General features: G+C 35.5%; 1 protein-coding gene across 2 annotated transcripts in view; it reads left to right on the plus strand.

The window, feature by feature from the left end:
* Positions 1–17,361, plus strand: part of LOC100379016 (uncharacterized) — a 75,105-nt gene that overhangs the window by 3,750 nt on the left and 53,994 nt on the right. For both annotated transcript variants that reach the window (XM_085503493.1, XM_085503494.1), the window contains exon 2: positions 3,443–3,627. In XM_085503493.1, the coding sequence (XP_085359619.1) occupies positions 3,443–3,627 (185 nt within the window). The remainder of the gene's footprint in view (positions 1–3,442; positions 3,628–17,361) is intronic.

Raw genomic sequence — 17,361 nt, forward strand, 5'->3', positions numbered from 1 at the left:
CCCGTAATTCATTTGTGTATACAGCAGACATTTTGAATGTCTCATAATTCATCTGTGCATACAGGAGTCATTTAAATATCCCATAATTCCTTTGTGTATACAGCAGTCATTTTGAATGTCCCACAATTCATTTGTGTATACAGCAGTCATTTTGAATGTCCCATAATTCATCTATGTATACAGCAGTCATTTTGAATGACATCCCATAATTCATCTGTGTATACAGCAGACATTTTGAATGTCCCATAATTCATTTGTGTATACAGCAGCCATTTTGAATGTCCCATAATTCATTTGTGTATACAGCAGACATTTTGAATGTCCCATAAATCATTTATGTATACAGCAGCCATTTTGAATGTCCCATAATTCATTTGTGTATACAGCAGACATTTTGAATGTCCCATAATTCATCTGTGTATACAGCAGCCATTTAAATATCCCATAATTCTTTTGTGTATACAAAGGCATTTTGAATGTCCCATAATTCATTTATGTACACAGCAGACATTTTGAATGTCCCATAATTCATTTATGTATACAGCAGCCATTTTGAATGCCTCATAATTCTTTTGTGTATACAGCAGCCATTTTGAATATCCCAAAATTCTTTTGTGTATACAGCAGCCATTTTGAATGTCCCGTAATTCATTTGTGTATACAGCAGCCATTTTGAATATCCCAAAATTCTTTTGTGTATACAGCAGCCATTTTGAATGTCCCGTAATTCATTTGTGTATACAGCAGTCATTTAAAGGTTACATAATTCTTAGTTTGCCATTTTGATTTATTCATACATCATTTAAAATATATAAGTTTGTTTATTAAGAATTTTTTTAATATAAACTGTAACAGAAATCTGGGGATGAGATGTCAAGATGATTTGCTGTCCTAACAAAAATCAGCTGTTGTCCACAGTCAACATGTTCATTGCTGTTTGGTCCTGATTGTCCAGTATTCCATTCATACCATTTGTGTGGATCCCTTGAAGGTCGACAGTCTTCGCGCTGCGTCCTGTTCGATATGGAACTCATAACGACGTATACAATGCATGTAAAATACATTGTTTATTTACATGAAATTTGAACACGTGCTGCGCAATGACCAGCACGCTTTAAGTATGTATAAAACATGACTCAATGTATCATAATTGGGGATACAATTTGGGGAATGTTTGATTTGAATGTTGTGTTCACTGCATGTACCTTAAATTGAAAGCAGTTTTCTATGCCCAATATCATTAATGAAGCCATCGATATTTGACTTTTTGTCAGCATTATATGAAATACAATTTTGAAGTTTATATACTTCCATATGTTAAATCAATATTTCATAAAAACATAAATATGAATAATCAAAACTACATGAGAACCTTAATAAGTAGCCATCTTATATGACTACGTAAAATATTATATTTTCATCTCATGTATGCAAATTGTCAATTCAGTATTGAGAATAATTTCTAAAATCTTGATTTGTATACATAATTTTTTGTGGAAAAAATTTGTTTCATGACCATATTTTTATTTTTTTTGGATTATTGATGTTCAGAGTAAAATTATAATAATGACAAATGTAGCCAACCTCTAATCAAGTAACCATTTTCCCAGCATGCACTTGTTTACATGGCAGCCATATTGACTTACTCTATCTATAACTATATAACAGCTTCCTTGTAACCATTTTCCCAGCATGCACTTGTTTACATGGCAGCCATATTGACTTACTCTATCTATAACTATATAACAACAGCTTCCTTGTAACCATTTTCCCAGCATGCACTTGTTTACATGGCAGCCATATTGACTTACTCTATCTATAACTATATAACAACAGCTTCCTTGTAACCATTTTCCCAGCATGCACTTGTTTACATGGCAGCCATATTGACTTACTCTATCTATAACTATATAACAACAGCTTCCTTGTAACCATTTTCCCAGCATGCACTTGTTTACATGGCAGCCATATTGACTTACTCTATCTATAACTATATAACAACAGCTTCCTTGTAATTATTAATTTACCTATAAGTGAATTTTATCATATTATTTAAAATTTCCTAATGATTAGGTAAAAAACTGATTGATTGAAGTCTTTATCATATTATTCTATTAAGTGAAAGTGAATTCTCTTCTAAATGATGCTATATTTACTTTGTGTTTATTACACGTATTTTGTTTTGTTAACGTTACAAAGTAATTGTATGTTACAGTTACTGGTATAGATATCTGATTGTGATGACTGCTGAATAATTCATTCAATTTTTGTATGAAAAACAAATATACACAAAAACAAGTATGAAAAACAAATATTGTTTTTGTAACATATTTTTTTTCAAAATTTGTATCAAATATTGGATCATTATCTTATTTTAATACTACGCTATTTTTAATGAATAATTTTGTAATTTTTGGTCAGAAATGTTATTTTCAACTTTTTGAAAACTCCTACTTTGATTACTTTGATTTATCCTAGATAAGCAAACTCTCCACTAATTCACAGACATATTCTCAACCTTATTATTAGTTGATGAATCCAAAACTTGGGTTCTATTAAATTTATCCTTATCAGTCATAAGATATAAACACAAGAGTTGAGACACTTAATAAATAACATGTGAATAAAGCCAAGGTTATTTATTTTCTCACTATGATGTTTATGTATATGGTAGTTTCCAAGATGAAGTCAAAACACTAATAGAGAATAAGTGATATCGTCACGAAATCACGTCACGTCAACAAATCTGAGAGAGGTCCCAAGGTATCTACATGTAATATAAAAAGTAATATAATTTTTTACCAAAAGTTACATAAATATTTGTTAAAAATAGAGAATTACTGTCACAAAATGAGCAAATCTGATAGAGGTCCACCAAGGGTACCTACATTGTACATATAACATATTAAAGCATTTGGGCTGGTAGTTTCAAGAAGAAATTTGAAAATATAATTGTTGACGGTTGAGGACTGACAATCACCTGTATGAACAACTCTAACTTTCGTCTACGATGAAAGCGAAGCTAGTTATGATATGAGATTGAGTTAATGTATTCGACTCTCTCTAATCACAAATAGCACAATGACATTTCTTGGATTCTGTCCAACTCCAAAAGGGATTAATCTTGTAATTTTTAATGTCCAATCTGAGTGCATGTTTTAAAAGCATCACTCTCTATGCATTCAAAATTAATGTTGGTTTTTTCCACAAATAAAACATTCCTCTGATTTGTGTAATATTATACTCTGAAGTGATTCACGAATAAGCTCTCCTATTGGAGTTATTGTAGATGTCTGTGAACCAACAAAAGTTGAGATAAAAAAAATTGTACATCTTATTTCAGTTATAATTGGATATGTTGAATCTTGGCACTTCACACTTTACATCACTTTGGCCAATCTGATTATCTCACAGTATATTTGTGTGTTTTTATTTCTTACAGTGACTGCTGAGGAGGATAGTCTATGGTCATCAATTGTTAACACATCTCCCAATGAGGATGAAGGATTTGGGGGTTCACCTGGTTCTGAAAACATATCTACCAATCACACGTTAGTACCATCAGGTATCACGTGGGATCCATTTCCAGATGACAAATCCCAGCAGAAGGAAGAAGAGATTGACAAGGTAAGAATGTGTGTTTTCTATGGAGTGGGATAATGGGGCCACAAACCTACTATGGAGTGGGATGATGGGATCACAAACCCTCTATGGAGTGGGATGATGGAGTCACAAACCCTCTATGGAGTGGTATGATGGGGTCACAAACCCTCTATGGAGTGTGATGATGCGGTCACAAACCCTCTATGAGTGGGATGATGGGGTCACAAACCCTCTATGGAGTGGGATGATAGGGTCACAAACCCTCTATGAGTGGGATGATGGGATCACAAACCCTCTATGGAGTGGGATGATGGGTTACAAACCCTCTATAAGTGGGATGAGGGGGTCACGACCCTCTATGGAGTGTGATGATGCGGTTACAAACCCTCTATGGAGTGGGATGATGGGATCACAAACCCTCTATGGAGTGGGATGATGGGATCACAAACCCTCTATGGAGTGGGATGATGGGGTTACAAACCCTCTATAAGTGGGACGATGGGGTCATGACCTGCTATGGAGTGGAATGATGGGGTCACAAACCCTCTATGGATTGGGATGATGGGTCACAAACCCTCTATGGAGTGGGATGATGGGGTCACAAACCCTTCATGGAGTGGGATGATGGGGTCACAAACCCTCTATGGAATGGGATGATGGGGTCATAAACCCTCTATGGAGTGGGATGATGGGGTCACAAACCCTCTATGGAGTGGGATGATGGGGTCACAAACCCTCTATGGAATGGGATGATGGGGTCACAAACCCTCTATGGAGTGGGATGATGGGATCACAAACCCTCTATGGAGTGGGATGATGGGGTCACAAATCCTCTATGGAGTGGGATGATGGGGTTACAAACCCTCTATGGAGTGGGATGATGGGGTCACAAACCCTCTATGGAGTGGGATGATGGGGTTACAAACCCTCTATGGAGTGGGATGACGGGGTCACAAACCCTCTATGGAGTGGGATGTTGGGGTCACAAACCCTCTATGGAGTGGGATGATGTGGTCACAAACCCTCTATGAGTGGGATGATGGGATCACAAACCCTCTATGGAGTGGGATGATGGGGTCACAAACCCTCTATGGAGTGGGATGATGGGGTCACAAACCCTCTATGAGTGGGGTGATGGGGTCACAAACCCTCTATGGAGTGGAATGATGGGGTCACAAACCCTCTATGGAGTGGGATGATGGGGTCACAAACCCTCTAGGGAGTGGGATGATGGGGTCACAAACCCTCTATGGAATGGGATGATGGGGTCACAAACCCTCTATGGAGTGGGATGATGGGGTCACAAACCCTCTATGGAATGGGATGATGGGGTCACAAACCCTATATGGAGTGGGATGATGGTATCACAAACCCTCTATGGAGTGGGATGATGGGGTCACAAACCCTCTATGGAGTGGGATGATGGGTCACAAACCCTCTATTGAGTGGGATGTTGGGGTTACAAACCCTCTATGAAGTGGGATGATGGGATCACAAACCCTCTATGGAGTGGGATGATGGAGTCACAAACCCTCTATGGAGTGGGATGATGGGGTCACAAACCCTCTATGGAGTGGGATGATGGGGTCACAAACCCTCCGGAGTGGGATGATGGGGGTCACAAACCCTCTATGGAGTGGGATGATGAGGTCACAAACCCTCTATGGAGTGGGATGATGGGATCACAAATCCTCTATGGAGTGGGATGATGGGGTCACAAACCCTCTATGGAGTGGGATGATGGGGTCACAAACCCTCTATGGAGTGGGATGATGGGATCACAAACCCTCTTTGGAGTGGAATTATGGGGTCACAAACCCTCTATGGAGTGGGATGATGGGGGTCACAAACCCTCTATGGAGTCGGATGATGGGGTCACAAACCCTCTATGAGTGGGATGATGGGGTCACAAACCCTCTATGGAGTGGGATGATGGGGTTACAAACCCTCTATGGAGTGGGATGATGGGGTCACAAACCCTCCATGGAGTGGGAAGATGGGGTTACAAACCCTCTATGGAGTGGGATGATGGGGTCACAAAACCCTCTATGGAGTGGGATGATGGGGTCACAAACCCTCTATGGAGTGGGATGATGGGGTTACAAACCATCTATGGAGTGGAATGATGGGATCACAAACCCTCTATGGAGTGGTATGATGGGGTTACAAACCCTCTATGGAGTGGGATGATGGGGTTACAAACCCTCTATGGAGTGGGATGATGGGGTCACAAACCCACTATGGAGTGGGATGATGGGGTTACAAACCCTCTTGGAGTGGGATGATGGGATCAAAAACCCTCTATGGAGTGGAATGATGGGGTCACAAACCATCTATGGAGTGGGGTGATGGGGTTACAAACCCTCTATGAAGTGGGATGATGGGGTCACAAACCCTCTATGGAGTGGGTGATGGGGTCACAAACCCTCTATGGAGTGGGATGATGGGGTCACAAACCCTCTATGGAGTGGGGTGATGGGATCACAAACCCTCTATGGAGTGGTATGATGGGGTTACAAACCCTCTATGGAGTGGGATGATGGGGTTACAAACCCTCTATGGAGTGGGATGATGGGGTCACAAACCCTCTATGGAGTGGGATGATGGGGTTACAAACCCTCTTGGAGTGGGATGATGGGATCACAAACCCTCTATGGAGTGGGATGATGGGGTCACAAACCCTCTATGGAGTGGGATGATGGGGTCACAAACCCTCTATGGAGTGGGGTGATGGGGTTACAAACCCTCTATGAAGTGGGATGATGGGGTCACAAACCCTCTATGGAGTGGGATGATGGGGTCACAAACCCTCTATGGAGTGGGATGATGGGATCACAAACCCTCTATGGAGTGGGATGATGGGGTCACAAACCCTCCATGGAGTGGGATGATGGGATCACAAACCCTTTATGGAGTGGTATGATGGGGTTACAAACCCTCTATGGAGTGGGATGATCGGGTCACAAACCCTCTATGGAGTGGGGTGATGGGGTTACAAACCCTCTATGAAGTGGGATGATGGGGTCACAAACCCTCTATGGAGTGGGATGATGGGGTTACAAACCCTCTATGGAGTGGGATGATGGGGTCACAAACCCTCTATGGAGTGGGATGATGGGGTCACAAACCCTCTATGGATTGGGATGATGGGATCACAAACCCTCTATGGAGTGGTATGATGGGGTTACAAACCCTCTATGGAGTGGGATGATGGGGTTACAAACCCTCTATGGAGTGGGACAAACCCTCTATGGAGTGGGATGATGGGGTCACAAACCCTCTGGAGTGGGATGATGGGGTCACAAGCCTTCCAGAGTGGGATGATGGGGTCACAAGCCCTCCGGAGTGGGATGATGGGATCACAAACCCTCCGGAGTGGGATGATGGGATCACAAACCCTCTATGGAGGGGGGTGATGGGGTCACAAGCCCTCTAATCCAAGTGCATACAAGTTAAAAAGGATATTCAGTTTGATCGCAAGCCTATCGTGGTCACATAAAAGTCATAATCAAACAGTTTTCAGTTTTGAATATTCATGAAATCCACCATGCTAGTTTGTAGTTAGTTTTAGTAATTCCTAAAATAATCCTCTAAATAATTATCTATCATGTCACTACCGGTAAATACTGTAAATTCTATCAATAAAATATATTATAGGTATACTTATGTTTGTTGTGGAGAATAATCTCATCAATAACACTATAATTGTTATAAAGAAGGAAAATTCTCTGAATTTTATTTTTTAAAAGATAAATTATTGAAATATAAGGTTATGTTATTTGTTTCAAGAGATAGTTATTCTGAAAAATATGTATTTATGTTTAAACTTTGCATAAGTTGTGATACTCATAAAAAAATGGGTCATGACAATTTAGCTGCTTACAGTGGTATTGTTATATTATGATTTTATCTTTCCATGCCTAACTGGCAGACAACATTGATGTTGGGAAAAAGAGAGTTCTTTCTTTATTTTGCCTCACATGTCTTGGGTTGAGAGCCCTCACTGTCAGACTTTGTTTGTTTCTTTTGTTTTCTATTTTATTAGTGGAGTTAATTTGTGATATTCTTGAGTTTATGAGTAATATTGGTTGAGATTTATTCACTAACAGAGACAACAAGGTCAGTTTACATTTGCAAAGTACACTATAGTGAATATATGTTAGAAAGTTTGGTACCTGACCATGTCAGACATTTTTGTTCATGTGTCGAATATGCAGTATTTTATTGTGGCAAAATGCATTGTTTATGTAGTACAAAAAGCCATGAGAGACAAAAGTCAATAAAGTCAAGGTCAAATACTTTCGAATTCAATTTGTACCTGTATTAGCATGTACATTGTACACACTTGTACACAAGGCTTGCTGTGTTTCTAGGTGGAGCCATGTGCTGTTATCTTTGATGTGTATGAGTTTTATTAAATTTCAAGACAGGTTGTTGAATGGACAAATTCAGAGGTTGTAGTCAATTTGTTACTGTTGAGCAGTCTGTTTAAAATTACAGTAAATGTTAAAATGTTAGATTTTTTAATAATAATGGCAGATTGTATAAGAGGTGTTCATGAGTTTTTGCTAGTCTTCTATCTGGTGTACATGTACTGTTACTGTCTTCACTGCCATATTATTTTGTACACTACCATATTTGTTCATACACCCTAATATTGTTTCTTATAATAAAACACTAATTTTCCTAACTGGTGTACATAATTTTTCCCATTTGGAATTGACAACTTTTAATAATTTTCATTTATTTTCATGTTGTAAGGTATCCTTAAAATTGTCTTACATTGCCTGCTGAAACCTTTACAGTTACCCCAAAATAGGCAGACTATGTGTTTATATTTAATATAAGTATACATTGTGGTTAATACAGTAATTCCTTATAATATTAAATTATATTCCACCATACTATTTTAATCTCCCAGACCGTACAAAGTTTATACAGTTAGTGAAACCAACAACAAACAAATACAAATGAACCTTGCATCCTTTTTACAACACTCATTTTTAAGTAGGGGGTGTTGAGAAATAATTATTATAATTATTATCTATATTGATGATAAATATTTTATTTTCATTTGTTAAATATACTTTTTAGTGTGCAATAGAATGACTTTATATTTTCACATTTGTACATAATGTCGGTGGCCAAAGTACTGAATAAAGTCTTATATATTTATAATATTAAATAAACTGTATTTATGCACACCCATGCTCTACTACAACTATGCAACCTACAAAATGGTGAATATTGTCAAATGTATGAATCTATTGTAGTAAACCTCAGGTTTCTCCAGAATATTCCTTTAAAATAACATTGTAATCACAGTGTTATTTATAAATCAAAATTACATCTTTATGTCTTCATGGTATGCCTGTACAAGCTCGATAGATTCAGTCTCAATTACATATTTTAATTTTGAGGACTGATCCATTATGCCCCACTGGTTTGATAGTAATCAGCCATTATTTGAACTTGTCTATGACCTCTGTGTGACAAGCTGTGGCTGATTTCATGGTGTAATTCACAAAATATATTGACATTGACTTTAGAAATGTACGTAATGATTAGCTATAATTGGAATAATAATATTGACCACATTTTTAACACAGTTCAATTTTTTTTTTTGTCTAATAATTGAGGTATTTCCCTAAAAAATGAAATATGTTGTGAATTATCTTAATTTTATTAAAGAAGTAATTAATAATTAGGTCCTAATTGGTACTACCAGTAATTACAAAACAGGATATTCAAAAACTCAGTAGAATAACTGCTGAATTTTCTCCTCAGCAGGAGAAAAGAAAAAAAAAACTACCTAGATGTACCGATACTATTTAATTGTTGAATAAAATAATTCAAAATAATTCAAAATCACCAACAATCAAATTCAGATTTTGCTTAAAATTGAAAAAAAAAAATATTATATGTACATGTAAATGTAAATGATGGGATAAAGTAACTTCACCATACTTAAACACAACCAATATCTAAACATGTTTACTAAAAACAGCATTAATAATTAAGTTATATTTTCTTATATTTTGACATAGTTAAATGAAGTTATTATAACTGTAATTATTCCTGCACCAGATGTGTAGGACATTTAAGGACACTTAATTGTTTTAATCAAATAAAACATGCCTGTAATTGTTAACTCATGTTTTAACATATTTTTAATATTTCGATTTATTAACTGAATTGAACAAAAATATATTTTTTTTACTGGCAGCAGAATTGTTTGGTTGCAGCATTCTGTTCATATGCTGGTATCGCAATCATTGTGAGTTTGAAATGAACACAATTGTTATAATGCTACAAATTAATAAAAATACTTGTATAGACTTTATGAACATACCCATAGTAGTATAAATAAAACCATGAATATGTTTCTATATATCTTTTGTTGTACAGTGTATATGTCTGTATTATTGACATCATTGTGTGGTGATACTTAAACATCAGTGTTATTGTGCCATTAGAATTTGACAAGAGTTTTACGTCTTTCAGTGTGTCAGGCACTGTAGTCAAAATTATTATGTGAAATAGTCATAAACACACTCAGAGTTTTACTTCTAAGCCATAGCAGCCTTACAAAAAGTCAGTACATGAATTAGAGTACAACAGTTTTGCCGCAGTTCTCACATGATAAGGCGTTTTTGTGTGTTCGTTTGTAAGTAATTACGATGAATACGTCACAGACATAACCAGCAGGTAAGAGACATTTATTTTATTTATTTAAAGAGTCGTGCATTACATTTTCCAAATTGTTTGTAATTTTACATTTCATATAATGCAGAGCTAAAAGTGAAACCAAATAAAAACACAAACAGTGTTATATGAATAAGAAAAAATTACTTTCCAGTAGAATAGAATGTGTTTATTTGTGTAGTTCATGTATATTGTTTATTGTTTAAATGTTTTTCTGTCTCAGTTTCACATGGATTTTAAAATTCACAAAATTGTCTTGATGACATACTTATGTATTAGGGTCACAATCCTAGTAAAAATATTTGAAGTAAATGTTTGAAGCAATGATCTTAAATTTGTTGCTGAAATTCCCATAATGCATCTCATTTATTGTGAGCCCAAGAATTGTACAGATAGTTAGTCAATCAGAGACTATCTTATAAAACATGAAACTTTCTACACTATGAATAACAAAAATTTGCATATTATATAATTAGTGCATTTTAAGTGGCACTTTGCATAAATTAAATTCACTATTGTTGTCACTGATTTGAAGTTGACATCTCCGCTGTTGATGTAGAAGAAAGGTTACAAGTTGAATTTCTGTTTATTTTCTAAGTGAGTATAAAAATGATAGATGTGTTCTTCACATGACTGTCTGTCTATTTAAGTCTGTTCTACTCATCCTGTCAGTTTGATTGATAGTCTAACTACTTCTACATCGTAAAATGTCGACATGTAAATTGTTCTGATTGTTTACCTTGTGTGTTTCTTTTTCTAGTCATTTCATTACGTATAAGATTGCAACAAACCAAAATGGGTTGCTGTCTAAGTTACCTCAATAGATTTGGAATACTAATCCAAAAGAAACCAAGTTACTACTCCACTAACTTGACAACTAAACTACAGTCTACAGAGACTCCAATAAAAACTTCAAATGAGAAGCTGTTTGAGGTAACACAACAAATTATCGTAAGTAGTTCCAGTATATTCATTGTATGTGTATTTTTACGTTATAGAATTAACTTGATAATGTGATAATTGGGAATTATTGTTTTAAACAAATGTTTAGAGCTGCTTGCTTACTTAATTGTTTGTATGTTGATAAAAGTTAGATGAATAAATAAAAATATTGTAAAACCATTAATTTTCACTTACATTTAATTTCACTATTTTTGGAGCGTATTCACTGTGTTTTTATTTCACAAAATTGGTCAGAAAAAACAAGTATTATTAGATTTAATTTAGCAGATTTTACTTATCAGCGAAAAATAGCAAAATTAAAACCCTGTGAATAATTAATTATTTAATAAACAATGTGCTGTATTTGAGTGGTGGATATCCTGTAAAAATGCGCATAAATTATTTTGCAGTTTTTAATATCTTCAGAGTTCATATTTGTATTTTTATCACCATAAACTATGTAGGATATCGTAATTTTCTGATTACCGCTATTTTCTGATTACCACTATTTTCTGATTACCGCTATTTTCTGATTACCGCTATTTTCTGATTACCACTATTTTCTGATTACCGCTATTTTCTGATTACCGTAATTTTCAGATTACTGTAATTTGTCTGATTACCAGTTATTTTCTGATTACCGATATTTTCTGATTACCGTAATTTTTGATTCCCATGTGCGAAGCACAAAATGGGAGTCTTTACAGTTGGTGTGTCTGTATGTGTGTGTGTGTGTGTGAGTGTGTGTGTGTGTGTGTGTGTGTGTGTGTGTGTGTGTGTGTGTATGTGTGTACTTGGATTGCTATACCGTAAAAACCCTCAAATAAGAGCCACTTTGTAACACTTTCATTTCTGGGTGGTGCTTATTTGAGGTAACATGTTGACAACTTTGTAGCCAGTGGCTCTTAAACCAGGGTCATCAATTTTTTTCATTGTGAAATAGGGAAGGGGATAGGCAAACACACACACAACCAAAACAGACAAGTAATTATTAATGATGTATCATTGCAATTAATTTATTCTGTAAAAATACTGTTATGGGAATAACAAAAGTCAAATAAATACGACGATTCGACGTTTCATCGACAATGTGTAGCAATGCCTGAAGTCACGTTTCACTGACAATGCGTAGCGATGCCTGAAGTCTGATTTGGTAGCACTCTCAGTGTCTGACCCAACACTCGAATCACTTGTACTTCCGTTGTACAATTGTTTACCAAGTTTGGTACGGCAAACTTTTTTCTTGAAAACTGGGAATAACTTGCGTGGCTGTGGCGGGCGTGGTGGTTGATTTGGTGACGATATAAAATAGTTTCGGATAGAATTGATCTGACACGCAGCGACAGGAGAAGACATACTTGCAAAGCAAGCATGGAACGAATGAAAAAAATGATGCCCAATCACTTGTATTTATGGCAAAAACAATAAATAAAAACACGTTTTTCTATAGATTTTTACAGCTTGGGTACTTGGGCATTGTTTGAATTGCGCTAAAAGTCTGACAGTACAGCTTTGGTTTATATTTCCTGTTTCATAATCAAGCCAGCTTATAATGATATGTTAATGATATTCACGTACTTCACAGTCCACGCAAACAGGGTCAAACTATAGCCCCACCCCTATATAACCAAATATGAGACGATACCGAGAAAGTAACAATTACATGTATTAAAAATAATTTCCTGTGACCAATCGGAGAGACGAAATCATTCACGAAAGCCCAGGCCTGTTACAAGGCATTTTCTGATTGGTACAAGTTCAGATTATTTTCAATTCTCACAAATAGCTAATTTAAATATTTGGGTCAGGCGGGTCACGTAGACTTCACTTTGCTGTAAGACAAGTTGATCGCGCAAGTTTGTGGAACTAATCCATTCGACTTCGATTTTGATTATTTTCGGCACGAGAGCCCTCTCCAAACTAATGCCAGTTATTTTGTTACTTCCCTGAACATTTGGTCTCGAATCACCCCAAAACGAACGTCTCAAATGAAATGCAAAAAATAACCCAAAATCACGATCAGCAAGAGTGGGCTGCGTAATCATTACATTCTCACAGTCGGAGCTACGTCACGATCCCTCAAACGTTCCGGATTAACACCTCTGTTTTCCCCCACGCTAACCAAATTTCCCCCACGCTAAGGAAAAAATCTTTTGTTTTCTGCTGACTTCCTGTTCCGGTCCGTCTGTGAGAATGCATTTTCGATACCTCCGATTTTCCGATAAAGGCGTTCTAAAATCGTGACGTTCTTTACTTGGTTATAAAGACAACATTGACAATGAATATCTCAACGTGTCCTTCGGTGTTTCGGCAAAAAACATACTAGTAGTTATTACTGAATAGTTTGTGAATTGGTCGATTGTGTGTCAGAAATATAAAATGGACAAGTTGACAGTCACATTCACGCTCTCAGTGCATTTCTTTCGTCTATCATTCTTCCGTTCTCAATTACATAGGACATCAGGCAAGTTATGGGGATAATCTTTATTTGTCTCACACCTTCTGTGGGGCAATAAACAATGCAGGGTGGAAGTGAGGCACGACAAGCTCGGTGTCTGCCTGATTGTAAACAACCGGGCGGCTGGCGCTTATTTCAGGGTTCTTATTGACAAAACCACTCAACTCTTGGTGGCTCTTAATGGAGGGTCAAATGTACCAAATTTTCACTGAGTGGCTCTTAATTGAGGGTGGCGCTTATTTGCGGGTTTTTACGGTATGTTGCGAGGACAAAAATACATATATATAGCTACTTCCGAGGACATACACACCTTCCGAGGACCTTTTTCATAGTCCTCGGAAAACATAATTTATATTAATAGTTAATTCGATTATTAATACGTTTTGCGTAGCTTAGGTTTAGTATCGGGGGAAGGTATGGTTCACGTTATATTAATATTAATATAATTGTACCATACCTTACCCCGATACTAAACCTAAGCTTCGCAAACATTTCTATGTTCAGTCACGGGATATTCAACTCTTGTTTAATTAAACCTAATTAAAATGCAATTCTCCATTGTATTGCATTGTAATTGAGTTTAATTAAACTCCAATTAAAACGCAACCCTATATAGGAACGCGTTTTAATCGAGTTCATATCGCAACTATATTAAAAGTTAATTCAACTATATTAAAAGTTAATCCAATGAAGTCCTCGGAACATATTGCAATACAAGTATGTGTGTGTGTGTGTGTGTGTGTCCGACTGTTCCACTGCTATCTCAAGAACCATTCAGTTTTTGATGAAACTTGGTGCATAGATGCTCTGGGCCAATGCGCAGATTTGATTAGGTTTTGGTAAAAATCCATGCTCTTTAATTACCTAATTTGCATGATAATTAGCTAATTTTTAGCTGTTCTATGACTGTTTCACTGATACCTAAAGAACCACTCATTGGATTTTGATGAAACTTGGTACATAGATGCTCTGAACATATGCGCAGATTTGATTAGTTTTTGGTAAAAATCCATGCATATTAATTACCTAATTTGCATGATAATTAGCTATATTTTAGTGGTTCCATGACTGTTCCACTGATATCTAAACAACCACTCATTTGATTTTGATGAAACTTGGTACATAGATGCTCTGAACTAATGCTAGGTTTTGATTAGTTTTTGGTAATAATCCGTGGATACTAATTACCTAATTTGCATAATGATTAGTCAATTTTCGGTTTTTCCACTGATATCTCAAGTACTAATCATCACATTTCAATGAAACTTGGTACATAGATGTCATATGACACTGCACAGACCTGATAGTTTTTATGGTAATATCAGTACATATAATTACCTAATTTGCATAATTAATTAATTTCCAGCTTTTGATATAAGTAGTGAGCATTACATTTCAATGAAACTTGGTACTTACATATTCAAGGACTATGCAGAGATTGATTGTTACGGATAAATATTTGTGCATATTAATCACCTAATTTGCATAATTAGTTAATTTTCAGCTTTTCCACGGTTATCTCAAGTAATCATCGCATTTCAATGAAACTTGGTACATAGATCCTTTAGGACTATGCAGAGACCTGATTAGTTTCAGGATAAATAATTGTGCATATTAATTACCTAATTTGCATAATTAATTTTCAGCTTTTCTACTGATATCTAAAGTACTAATCATCACATTTCAATGAATCTAGAATTATGCAGAGACTCAATTAGTTTTCGGTAAATATTTGTGCATATTAATTACCTAATTTGCATAATTAACCAATTTCCAATTTTCACACTGATATCTCAGGTACTAATCATCACATATCAATGAATGTTTGTACATGGATGCTGTATGACAATAGACAGACCTGGATAATTGTGGGTTAAAATCTGTACATATTAATTACCCAATTTGCATAATTAACCAATTTTAAGCTTTCACACTGATATCTAAAGTACTAATTATTCCATTTTAATGAAACTTAGTACAAAAATGCTCTAGGACAATGTACAAGCCTAATTAGTTTGGGGTAAAAATCTGTTCATATTAATTCCCTAATTAGCATAATAATTCATAATTTTTTTATTCTAATCACATTTCAATTAAACTTGGTACATAGAGTTTTTGTTACATTGTGCATACCTCATTAGTTTTACACTCAAATCTGTTCATATTAATTTTCTGATTTGCATAATTAGTTTTTCAGCTAAGTAATTTCAAATTATATTTAATGTGTCTCCAATACTCTCAGCACATGGGAGTTCTTTCTAAGCTTTCTTTGATTCTGTTTACCAGTTCTTTTCTGATTACCGTAATTTTTCTGATTACCGCCATTTTCTAATTACCAGTTATTTTCTGATTACCGTAATTTTTCTGATTACCGTAATTTTTCTGATTACCAGTTATTTTCTGATTACCTTTTTTTTTCTGATTATTTTTTGGTTAATTACCTTAATCAGAAATCTGCAATCTTTGGGTCTCATAATATTTTTTTATTTCAAAATTATAACATTTCACTGAACACAAATACTGAGAACATTATTTGCAACGAAACACAAAAAATGTTTACATCATTTCACTGAACACAAATACTGATGACATCATTTGCAACGAAACACAAAAAATGTTTACATCATTACACTGAACACAAATACTGATGACATTATTTGCAAAGAAACACAAAAAATGTTTACATAATTTTACTGAACACAAATACTGATGACATTATTTGCAACGAAACACCAAAAATGTTTACATAATTTTACTGAACACAAATACTGATGACATTATTTGCAATGAAACTCCAAAAATGTTTACATAATTTCACCGAAAAACACAGAATAATGACATCATTTGCACTAGAACACAAAAAATGTTAAAATTTCTATTTCATTTTTTTTATTGTACTGAGGGTGTTGGCCCGCTTGGTGTTGAGTTATTTTATCTGTTTGAGTTCCGAATTTGGTTCCATTTTTCAGTGGATTTATTCCATGTTTATTAATAGTGACATCACTGTGAACACACAAATAAAGATGACCCTCTAGCTATTTTGTTATGTGTATATATTACCTCCACTCTAATGACCCCCTAGCTATTTTGTTATATGTATATATTACCTCCACTCTAATGACCCCCTAGCTATTTTATTATGTGTATATTACCTATTACAATATTCAATATTAAAATAATAACTCCCATGTTATATTATAGTCACTATTTTTGTAATCTCAACCTAAAATTATTACCTCTATATCTCTGTATGTTTTGACTCAAATCTCTTTTAATTTGTTGTACAGTATGTGTTGTAATGCTCACCTACAATAGAGTGTATCCAGTGTGCTGTCTCAGTGTGAATGTCATCCATTGTCTGAGTTCACACTTCAAAACATGCACAGTGACAAACATGTTCTGATTTTGTATTATTTATAACAGTCTCGCTTGTAATCAGTCAATACTTGTACGTAATTTTAAAAATGGAACTTTCAAGATTGATAAATACTTGTTATGACGAGGATTCCCAGGTTTGTGCGACTTACCTACCTCAGATCAGTTGTTGTATGCATTCCATATATATTGACTTTTGCTAGGTGTAAGAGTCCCTGATATATACACCATTTGTGTGAACTTGAATGAGCATTTTCATGCCATTTTGAATTTCTTTG

The sequence above is a fragment of the Saccoglossus kowalevskii genome, chromosome 9 (assembly GCF_978046115.1).
Source record: "Saccoglossus kowalevskii chromosome 9, keSacKowa6.1, whole genome shotgun sequence".
In the NCBI taxonomy this organism is placed as follows: Eukaryota; Metazoa; Hemichordata; class Enteropneusta; family Harrimaniidae; genus Saccoglossus; species Saccoglossus kowalevskii.